Genomic DNA, 10747 nt, shown 5'->3' on the forward strand with positions numbered 1-10747 from the left:
ACGCAGCGGTAGGAGCCCACGCCGTCCAGGCACGAGCCCCCGTGCAGGCAGGGCGCCGAGGCGCACTGGTCCACCTCCACCTCGCAGTTCACGCCTGGACGGACCGAGACACGGACAGAGGCAGGTCACCAAGAGGCAGGGCGACAGAGGCCGAGTCGGGCCTCCTCAAACAGTTCCAGTTACAAGGAGCCGAAGGTGAGGGTCCACGCAGAGAAGGAGTTTCTCACGCCCGCGGTGGTAACAGGATAGAAACAAGACCGACATCCCTGCTCCCTTCAGCTCACGAGCATCTAGCCAGGAGATGGGTGTTAAGTCAGTGTTAACTACGGGAGGACTGGTTTTTCATGTTGATAAGCTCAACAATGAGAAAGTCCTGGATTCTGGGGAAGCAAGAGCCAGGATCTTGGCCTGGGGGATTGGGAGTCAGGGAAGGCTTCTTGGAAGAAGGGCCTTCTGGAGGACCAGGTGGCTTCATAGACTAGGATGGGGGGCTGTTGGGCTCCAGAGAGACTGTTAGTCAGCACCTGCTTGCGGCCGGGTATGATGCCCTATGGCCGCGCAGAAGGTGGGGAGCATGGGGAGAGCGGAGGAGGTGAGGCAGGGGTACAGCGAGGCCGGGCCTTGGGGCCAGGTGACACAATCTGGGCTCACCCTAACGTTGTAAACAGCTGAATTACCTGCTCCTATCTGCGTTTTAAAAGGCTCACCTGCCGTCTTGGCAAAGTGTAAGGATGGACCCCAGAGAGGAACACGCCCCGGCGGGAGATGCTGAGTAGGGTAAGCACCTCCTTCTGGTCTCCCCTGCATTGTCTTGCTTTTAAAACTGAAAGTCCAAGTCCTGGGAACCCCCTCAGTCCTGGACAACACCCAGAAGACTGGGAGGCCCTTGCGGGAGGAGGCTGTGGAGGTGAAGGGAGGTGGGGAATCCCAGTGTGGAGATGGACTGCTACGTTTGTCATTGTACACTCCAGTGGCCCTACCCCTGCGGCCCAACTGGGATGGGTCCTGGGAAATGATTGGTCATGGGGGGCCGGGGGCCCAGGCGGCTCCTGCAGGAACCTTACCCCCTTCCTGGCTCAGCGAGCACAAAACACCAGCCCCTCCTCCCTGTGCTCCCGCATGCTTGCCTCCCTGGCCCCGCTCCCACCCTCTGTGCCAGGCAGAGCTAGGCCCAGGCCTGGAATCCCAGCCTCCCCCGCCTGGCTGGGAACGGAAGGAGGAGCAGAGAAATGAGTCACACAGACACTGCACTCGCTCACGTCTCACCCAAAAAGCATTCCCCAGAGCGTGTGCGCACCACACATCCAGGCGCGCACGCACCTGCTGGCACGCACGCACACAGCATTTTAGCACAAAGGCATTCAGGGAGCCCGGACACCCGACAATACTGAGAGACACTCATGACCTCACACACATATCCAGGCACCGAGGCGCTCAAAGCTGAGAAAGACACACGGAACCCGCTTCCAGAGTCCATGTTCCTCTGGGTGCCGAGACCTACCTCTTCTCTCTAAGCACCCTCCCCTGGAACCCAGCCCCCCCAGTCTGACCCATTGCTCTGAGGTGACCTCAGACTGCCCTCTGCCCTCAGAGAGAGTTGTCTGAATCCAGTGTCTATATTGCAGGCTCCCAGCTGCCCTGGACCTGACCTCTCCCCAGCTGTGTCCTCCTCCCCGGCCTCTAGGCCCTCACTCCCATGCTCTTGCTCGGAGCAGGAATGGGACTGGGATGGGGCTAGCGTTTCCTCAGTGCAGCACTTGGAAATGCATCATCCACTTCCCACTGGAGACCGCAGAGGCCTTTGGGGTTAGTCCCACCGTCCAGTTTGAACAAGACCACCATGTCTCTCTGCTGGAGTTTGGGGGGCTACCCAGGGAAGGGGGTCTACATTACGACCTGAACCATACCAGGGGTGTTCATACTCTAGAACAGCGGTTCTCAACCTGTGGGTCGCGACCCCTTTGGGGGTCGAATGGCCCTTTCACAGGGGTCGCCTAAGACCATCGGAAAACACATATATAATTACATATTGTTTTTGTGATTAATCACTATGCTTTAATTATGTTCAATTTGTAACAATGAAAATACATCCTGCATATCAGATATTTACATAATGATTCATAACAGTAGCAAAATTACAGATATGAAGTAGCAACGAAAATAATTTTATGGTTGGGGGTCACCACAACATGAGGAACTGTATTAAAGGGTCGCGGCATCAGGAAGGTTGAGAACCACTGCTCTAGAATCATCCGATGAGCGACAGGAAGTCTACACCACAGCCGGACACAGGTCTGGAGTGAGTAGATGTGAGAAATATTAGGTGTGTACTCACTAAGGCCAAACCAGGCAGATCTGCACTCTAGTCCCACCAGAGATGCCCGAGGGTGTCTCCACACCTAGCACGCGTCGGAACTCTGGAAGGGACTGAGGGAGCGCGTGTGCAGTGCCTTTTCCCTGCCAGGCACCGTACCAGTGCTTACACATCCACGCTCACCCAGAGCTGCCAGGGCAGCCCCAGAAGCATCCAGACCTAGAGTGGCTGTCCCTGAGAGCTGCCAGGATGCCTGGAAAGGAGGTGGGGGTGTCTCTACTAAAGTCAAACCGAATTGCTGACTTCACACTCTGAGCCAAGGGGATGGACATTACAGAACCTCCTCCGGGCACAGCCGGGGCCATTACCTGCATAGTCCAGAGGGCAGTGGCACTCGTATCGATCGGCCAGGTTGCGGCAGGTGGCCCCGTGGTGGCAGGGCCGGGAGGCACACTCATCGATGTCCAACTCACAGCGGGGGCCCTGGAACCCGGGCACACAGTAACAGCGGAAGTCGTTAGGACCTGGACCCTGGGGCACACACAGCGCGCCGTGGTAGCAGGGCTGGGTGGCACAGCCCTGGGGCTCGGTGGGCCCGCAGGTGTAGCCGCTCTCCGTAGCCTGGCACTGGGTCCCTGGAGAGCATGGGTCTGAGGCACAGGCACTCCGAGCCTCTGAAGGCTCTGTTCCTGTAGAGAGAGGAGACAGGGTGGGCAGGGGCTACCGGGCACTCCCCTCCCCACACTCGCCCTGGTCCCTGGAGACAGAAAACCGCAGGGTCTGTCCACACTGGGTAGGATGGAGAAGGGGCCAGTGGTTCTACAAGCCAGGTCCCAACAGGCTACACACAGCCACACCGGGACTGGGAGTAGTTCAGGAGCCTCCATGGCAGAAAAATAGGACCTGGGACGCTACTCCGCTCAGGATTGGTGAGCAGGCAGCCATCCCAGGAGCTTGCTCTCCATCCCCTCGCATCCCTGCAGCGCCCCTTTGAGGCAGGCTCTGTCGTGCCCATTTCACGAGAGCAGATTGAGGCTCAAGAGAGAAAGTGAGGACTTGCCAGAGGCCATCGCACAGCAAGTTAGTGCTGGGACAGCTTTCCAGGCCTTCCGGCCGGGGTCAGCCCCACTGGGGTGGGGGTCTCCTGTCCATGGCCCATTCCCTCCCAGAGGGCCCAGGTCAGGGCTCTTCCCACTGCCCCCTCCGCCACTCCTGCTGGGGGTCTGGTAACTCCATCCCTGCGTGAAATTGAGTGAAATCGAAGATGGAGGACTTCAAAGGCCCTTCTTTCCCCCCTCCCCCTCTTCCCAGCCCACCCCACTGCTCTGGGAACTTCTCACGGGATCCCTGGCCCTCACTGTACCCGCATCAGCAAATGCTTGAGCAGCAGCCTGGCTAAGGTCACAGGGTACAGGGCAGGTATTGAGACCTGCTGACAACCCCTGGCTCTGGCCGCTGTGCTGCCTGCGCTGAGCTCCCTGTTAGAGGTTCACCTACTGATCCGGAAGCCAAGCCAGGTAGAGAGCCAGCCTCCCTCCCTCCCTTAACCTTCCCTCCCTCCCAGCCTGTCAGCCTGTCAGTATAATTCTGGAGTAAGAACAGTAAGAACTCGGACCTTGGAGTAAAACAGCCTGGGTTAGATCCCAGCGCAATTACTAGCTCTGGGACGGTGGGCAAGTTCCTCCTAGGGAGCTGCATCTCCCAGTCCGAAAGGGGGTGCTGATAGTCCGTGCCTCAGAGGGTGTGATAGGATTCAGTGCCTTGGGGACTGCAGCCAATCCCCGCTTGTAGGAACGCGGTAAGTGATGGGGGAGGGGGAGTCGCCCATTAGAAGGAGGCACCCCCCCCTCCCCACCTGGGGTTCTGAGAGGTGCCCCTTCCCTGGCCAAGTTGTCATCCAGACACTAACCAGGCCCTGCGCCTCCCCTCCCCCACCCGGGTGAAGACCCCCAGATAAGGCTCCGCAGCCTCTCAGGCGTCATCCACATTCCACAAGGCAAGGCTGTCCACGGGTCGACCCCCACCCTTCCCAGCCAGGGCCAAGCAGGATGGAGGACAGGGAGACGGGAATACTGACCAATAAATAGACGCAGGGAGAGGATCCCGCTGCCACCCCCCCTCGGAGCACCCAGAGCGCCTGGTACAGCTCAACATGGGCTCACTTACTCCCAGCCCCAAATTGGGAGTCCCACCAGGGCCAGGCTAGTGGCAGAGGGGCAGAGGGTCTCAAATGCTGTCAGACCAGATGACTTTCTAGGGCCACGGGGTCCACAGACCCCCTCTGCCCACTGTTCCTCTCCCCAGCTCAGGGCATCCATCCCCACCCCCCCTCGCCTGGTCACAAGGGTAAGGGCAGGGGGTATTTGGGCCTCTCTCGGGGGCTTATGGGCAGCCCATCTTTTTCCCATTCCAAGTGGCTGTGGCTGATCCCTTTAGGAGCCAGTCCCCAGGGCTAGATGCTGTGATGGGGGCAGGAAGGTGATCTGAAGGGGGTGGGAGTGAGTTCAGCTCCTTCATGGAAGGAACAGGGTTGGCATCAGACAGACCCGGCTTGGATCAGGGTGCTGACAGGGCCCACCTCATAGGGTGTTGTAAGGAGCCACCGCGGTGACGTGGGTGAAGCCCTGGCACCCAGTGGCCCCTCAGTGAGGGCTCCGGCCATTATGATCAGGGTCCCTTGACCCAGGCTCGCTCAGGAGGGGGAGCGCAGCAATCAGAGGGCCAGCTGAAGGACTCTGGCTGCTGGGCCTGTGCCATTTCATTCCAGCAAGGTGCCACCCTCCTCCGTGCGGCCCCAGGGGTCCCACCCCAACCAGGAGCTGTACCCTTTCAGAGCAGAGGGGACCAGGCCGGGCATGCAGCGCCTGGGGGAGTGGGAAGGTGGGAGCAGGTGGGCTGTGGCCCTGAATGACAGAGCCCCGCACCTGGGGGAAGGAGTTCGCCCTGTCAGAGCCCGGCAGAGAGGGAGGGAGCTGTCTGTCCCGGGAGGCGTGCAATAGCGCCACTAGCCTGGCCACCAGGGGCAGCCGTATCTCGTGTGTAATCTCAGTGAATCTGCGTGTTTACTGAGGAGTTGGGTAGTGCTATTGCTTCTGTTCCACGGTGGAGGAAAGAGGCTCAGAGATGAGGCCCAGTCCCGCAGCCCAGGAGGGGCTGGAATGCAAGCCCAGCTCTCCCTGCTGCGGAGCCTCCACTGGTTCCAGAGCCCCGCCCCCGCCGCCGGTGTGAGGATTCCCATTCCTGGGCCCCGCTCCGGCCTAGAGATTCCAACCTCTGGGCCCCGGGCCCCAGAATCTGCATTGCAGCTGCTCCCAGGGAGTCCCTTGTGCAGTGGGGCTGGGGAACTGCTGACCTCGGGTTCTGTCTCCCAGGAGCCAGCCGGGGAGGCCAGGCCAGCCCAGGGCGGAGGGGAGGAGAGGTAAGGACCCAGGGCAGAGGAGGGGCCGTCCCAGGGGCCCGGCAGGAGGGGCGGGGCCTGTTGCCAGGGTAACGAGGGGCCTGTGCTTATCTTTACAAATCCCCGCTGACCTCTAAGGCCGCCTGGGACGACCTGCAGGGGACGGATTAACTGACATTGCCCCTCCCCTCCGACCGGCTGCCCAGCCCTGGGAAGGCCCAGAAGGGAAATTTCTCCGTGGACAGGGCAGGATTACAATAACAGCGGCCGTTTACTGAGTGTGTACTATGTGCTCTGGCCTGTACTCCACATCTCGCATCTATGACCATGTTATTATAGTGCTGTCAGGTCCAGCGGTTCTCAACCTGTGGGTCGCGACCCCTTTGGCGGTCGAACGACCCTTTCACAGGGGTCGCCTACGACCATCCTGCATATCAGATATTTACATTGCGATTCATAACAGTAGCAACATTACAGTTATGAAGTAGCAACGAAAATAATTTTATGGTTGGGTCACCACATGAGGAACTGTATTTAAAGGGCCAGAAGGTTGAGAACCACTAGGCATGGGTGCTGTTGAGAAAACTGTTTTTTCTGACTCAGTGGTTGTAAACTTGCCCAGGACCATCCCTCAAAAAACTGAGAACAGATGTCTCAGACTTGGGAGAGGCCCACATCTCCCGGGCATGCGAAATTCCCCTGGGCAGACTCTGCATTGCCACCCTGTGCTGCCATTGTAGTGCATTCCAGCCCCGCCTCCCCGGGCACTGGACGGGGTCTCTATGCACAAGCGTAAGAATGGAGGTTCGGCCCCCGCCAGGGGCTCAGGTGGTTGGAGCACCCTCCAGTACACAAAAAGGTTGTGGGTTCAATAGCCAGTCATTTCAGGGGAGGGGGGGGTCAACGTATTGAAGTTTCACATCACTGTTTCTCTTTCCCTTCCTCTCTCTGTAAAAATCAATAAAAACATATCCTCGGGGAAGGATTAAAAAAAGAAAAAAGAATGGAGGTTCCAGGATGTGCCTGGGAGAGCGGGCAGTCCTGGGTGTCTGTCCAGAACCTGGCTGTTAGCAGTCCTCCTGGGCTCCTGCCTCCCTCAGTGCTCGCTGGGCACTTCTCACAGGCCTGGTGGAAACTGCAGCCACAATGAGAACTGTTTCTGGGGCGTGGATTTTGGGAAGCGTCTTGTCCGGACAAAGCGAGAGACTATCCTTAAGAAGCGACCCAATGACTTTAGGTGTTGGGCACACGATGCAATATACAGATGAAGTATCATAGACTTGCACACTTGACATGTATGTAAACTTATTAACTAGTCGGTTGGTTGGAGCATCCTCCCGCACACTGAAAGGCCGAGGGTTTGATCCCCCGTCAGGGTATGTATGGGAGGCAAGCAATAGACGTGTCTCTCTCCCTCTCCCTCTCCCTTCCCATCTCTAAAATCAATAAAAACATACCCTCGGGTGAGGATTAAAAAAATAATAAGTAGATTTCATCTGAAAGTCAAAAGGAAAAACATTTTAAAAAGAAGCGACCCAGGATCTCATAGGTGCAGAGCTCCTGGCAGAAGGGCCATGTTCATCTCACATCAGTGGCCCCAAGGCTGGGACCCAGTAACAAAGCTGGAATCCCTGAGGTTAAAAGGCATAATTCTGGTAACAGTAACCACAACAATAACTAGGGGATTCTCGTCCTCTCCCCAATTCCTGGCACTGGCACATCCCGGAGTTTCCAAACCGTGGTCTCAGAGCACTAGGCATCCAACATGCTCATGCCTGCAGTGCCCCCCCCCCCGCCAGCTTTCAGGGATCCCCAGGGAGGCGCTCCCCGTAGGGAGGGTCCTACGGAGCAGGTGGGGCTCCGGCCTGCCGCCCACCAGGTGACGTGTAATTATTTCACCTTTAACTACGGTGGCTTCTGGTTCTGTCTAAAGTTTCTGAAACTGGGGATCCCATGCTGCACCTCAGCTGAAGAACGAGGGTATTTTCTCACCAGGTCTCATGCTGGCCTTGGAGTTAGCCTAGGAGAGGTGACTGTCGGCTGGTGCCATAGTTCACTGTGACATCCTGACCCTGCCAACCACTGGCTCTGTGACTCTGGGCAAGTTACTGACCCTCTCTGGGCCTCATTTCCTCCTTGGTAAACTGAGGGTCTCATAGGGCTGTGGTGAGAATGAAACTGACCACGTTGGTCCAGTAGCATAGCACCGACCACATAGTGGCTGATACTGATTGTTTATTCATTCGCCTACATCCGTGGTCGGCAAATTGCGGCTCACGAGCCACATGCGGCTTTTTGGCCTCTTGAGTGTGGCTCTTCCTAAGCCTTAGGAGTACCCTAATTAAGTTAATAACAATGTACCTACCTATATAGTTTAAGTTTAAAAAATTTGGCTCTCAAAAGAAATTTCAATCGTTGTACTGTTGGTATTTGGCTCTGTTGACGAATGAGTTTGCCGACCACTGGCCTACATACCTTTACTCGAGGCAAACACTGACCATCCAGCAAACCCTGGCCCTGGGTCACCTGTGGGCAGCTCTTCCCTCCCTGCCTCTGTTCTGCAGGCCCCATCAGCTCTGGTTGGAGGAGGGGCCAGACTTGGGGACTGGAGGGCTGCCCCTTTGTCAGCCAGGCTCCCTGGGTGTTCTGGGAGCAGGAGGGATGTGAGAGCCCAGCGTGCCCATTGTCCTCCAAGATGCCTGGTCCTCTCCTAGCAACCGGCAGAGCCTTTGAGGCAGCGTGGGCTCAGGAGAGGGGCCAGGCGCGGGCCTGGCAGGGTGGGCAGCAGAGCCAGGGGCCCAGGGCCTCCAGAACCCCCATGCCCTCTGGGATGGAAATGGCTTTTCAGGTGATACAGTCCCCGGGCCCTCTCCGCCTGGCATCAGGCCTGGAGAACTGGCACCCAAAATGCTCATGCCTGCAGTGCCGCCGCCCCAGCTTTCAGGGATCCCCAGGGAGGGGGCTTCCCGTGCAGAAATCACAGGGGAAAGGCTGCCCTCGGAGACCCCAGCGGGTGAGTGTGCAGGGGTGTCTGTGAGTCCATTTCCTTTTGTAGCACCATTTACTCTGTGTTCACTCCGCCTCGAGGTTCACGTGAATGTGTATCTGAGTGTGGATGCACGCATGTCAGCACACTCGCATTGGTGGGTGCCGGCACATGTGGGCGTGTGTGTGAGTGTGCATCCTGTGGGTCCACATGTGTGGACACCTGTTCATAAGGTGGTGTGTGACCTCGTGCATGCCACACCCATGTGCAGGGGTGTGTGTGCATTTGTGTGTATGTATGCACAGATGTGATTTGTGTGTACATGTGTGTGTGCGCAGGTGTGCGTTTGTGTGTGTGCACACGTGTGTGTGTGTGTGTGTGTGTGTGTGTGTGTGTGTGTACACTGTAGGACAAGGGACAGTCACCAGATCCCCAGACCAAGATTTCTTGTCTCGGTGCAGAGAGCAGGCCCTAGTGCCTCTCATGAGCCCAGACATGCCTGGGGGGCCCAGCTCATAAGCCCTTATCCCTCCCTGAGACCACTTTCCTGCACTGCACAATGGGGTCCTCATGCCCCCCCAGGGCCCTGCGAGAGGAGGAGGAGACCAAGGCTTTGTGAGCCGGGCCCATGAGAGGCTGGAGGAAGTGGCCTGGGGGGACCTGACCCCACACCCTGAGAGTCTGAGGAGGTAGGGGCTCCTCAGCCACCGTGGAGCCCAGGCCACTGCTTGCTTGGTTCCCTCCGCCAGCAGGGGGGTGGGGGGGCAGGGGACCTAGTAGCCATAGTGACCAAGACAAAGCGTCCCCCGACCCCCCAGGAAGAACTCCAGGCCCGCGCACACGTGAATCTACTTGGACAAAAGCAGAAACGGCTTGGCGAGTGGGGTCCGGCTTCGGGAAGCCCTTTCAGCTCCGTCTGGGAATGCCTGGGCAGGGGCAGCCGTGGGCACCATGTTCCCAAGGACCCAGCACCCCAGGGACCCGGTGCACCTGCGTCCCCCCAGTGCAGGCGAGGCGAAAGCACAAATGGGGGAAGTCGGCAGAGACCAGACTCCCCTGGTCCCCTTCCCCTTCTCCAACCCAATCCACTACACTGAGTCTGCTGCCCCGCTCCCGGCCCCCATGACACAGTTCAACCCCCTGGACCACGCACCCCACAACTCGCACTAGGACAGCCCACCACACTGAGAAGGCCTCAGACACAACCCAGGCTCGCCCAGCACAGCTCATCCTCCCTCACAACTTTAACACCCCCCACCTGCACCCCACACCCAGCACAGGCCTCACAACCAGCACTCCCACCCCAACTCCCCTCCTAAGACACAGAGCCCACCCCATTACCCAGATCACAGCTGGCCCACAAAGCCCCCCAACACACAGCAGCCCCAAGTCCCTTGTTGCCTCTACACAAGTTCCAGTGGCCCACAGCAACACACTCCTCCACACCCCACAACTCAGGCCTGCACCCCAGCCCCAGAGTTGGGCTGGCACCCGCAGGGACAGCCCCAGGGCCTGGGGTGTCTGCTTTGGGACACACAGCCTTCTCAGGTCCCCCCCCAAGGCTTGTGCCCCAACTCACCGGACAGGAGGGCAAGGGCAGGGGCCCAGAGCAGCATCAGCAGCAAGAAAGGGGCTGGGAGCCTGGGGTCCCGGGTCCGTGGCCTGGCCAGCGCCATGGCAGCACGCTCTGCTCCGCAGCTATGGGAACCGGCGGCCTGGCTGGCTCCGTACCCCCCTCTCCCTCCAACCAGCACTAATGCTGTGGACAGAGGCCCGGCCCTCCCTGCCTCCCTCCCTCCTCTCCCGCCTCCTCCCCCAACCCAGGCCCTCCCAGGCGGCTCCTCCTCGAGGAGGGTTCTGGAGGAGGGGTCTGACCCACCCAGTCTCCCCAGGGCCCAGGGCTCCAGGCAGGAGTCAGGGGCCCCTGTGGGTCCGATCTCACCTCACTGCCCAGCACCCTCTCCCTCCTGACCCCCCACCCCTGTCTCCTCCCACCTCTCAGGCTGTGCTGCCTCTGCCTCCTCAGAGAAATTTCTGTTCTGTGGGGGAG

At 58.8% G+C, this 10747-nt stretch overlaps 1 protein-coding gene across 1 annotated transcript in view; it reads right to left on the minus strand.

Annotated features, from left to right (window-relative positions):
- CRB2 (crumbs family member 2) overlaps nucleotides 1–10445 on the minus strand; it is a 22759-nt gene extending 12314 nt beyond the window's left edge. The window contains exons 1-3 of the mRNA XM_014528886.1: nucleotides 10277–10445; nucleotides 2683–3003; nucleotides 5–94 (exon numbers count right to left, since the gene is read on the minus strand). Coding sequence (XP_014384372.1) covers nucleotides 5–94; nucleotides 2683–3003; nucleotides 10277–10373 — 508 coding nt within the window. The 5' untranslated portion in view covers nucleotides 10374–10445. The remainder of the gene's footprint in view (nucleotides 1–4; nucleotides 95–2682; nucleotides 3004–10276) is intronic.
- Nucleotides 10446–10747: the final 302 nt, after the last annotated feature.

Source organism: Myotis brandtii, unplaced genomic scaffold, assembly GCF_000412655.1.
Source record: "Myotis brandtii unplaced genomic scaffold, ASM41265v1 scaffold658, whole genome shotgun sequence".
Classification (NCBI taxonomy): domain Eukaryota; kingdom Metazoa; phylum Chordata; class Mammalia; order Chiroptera; family Vespertilionidae; genus Myotis; species Myotis brandtii.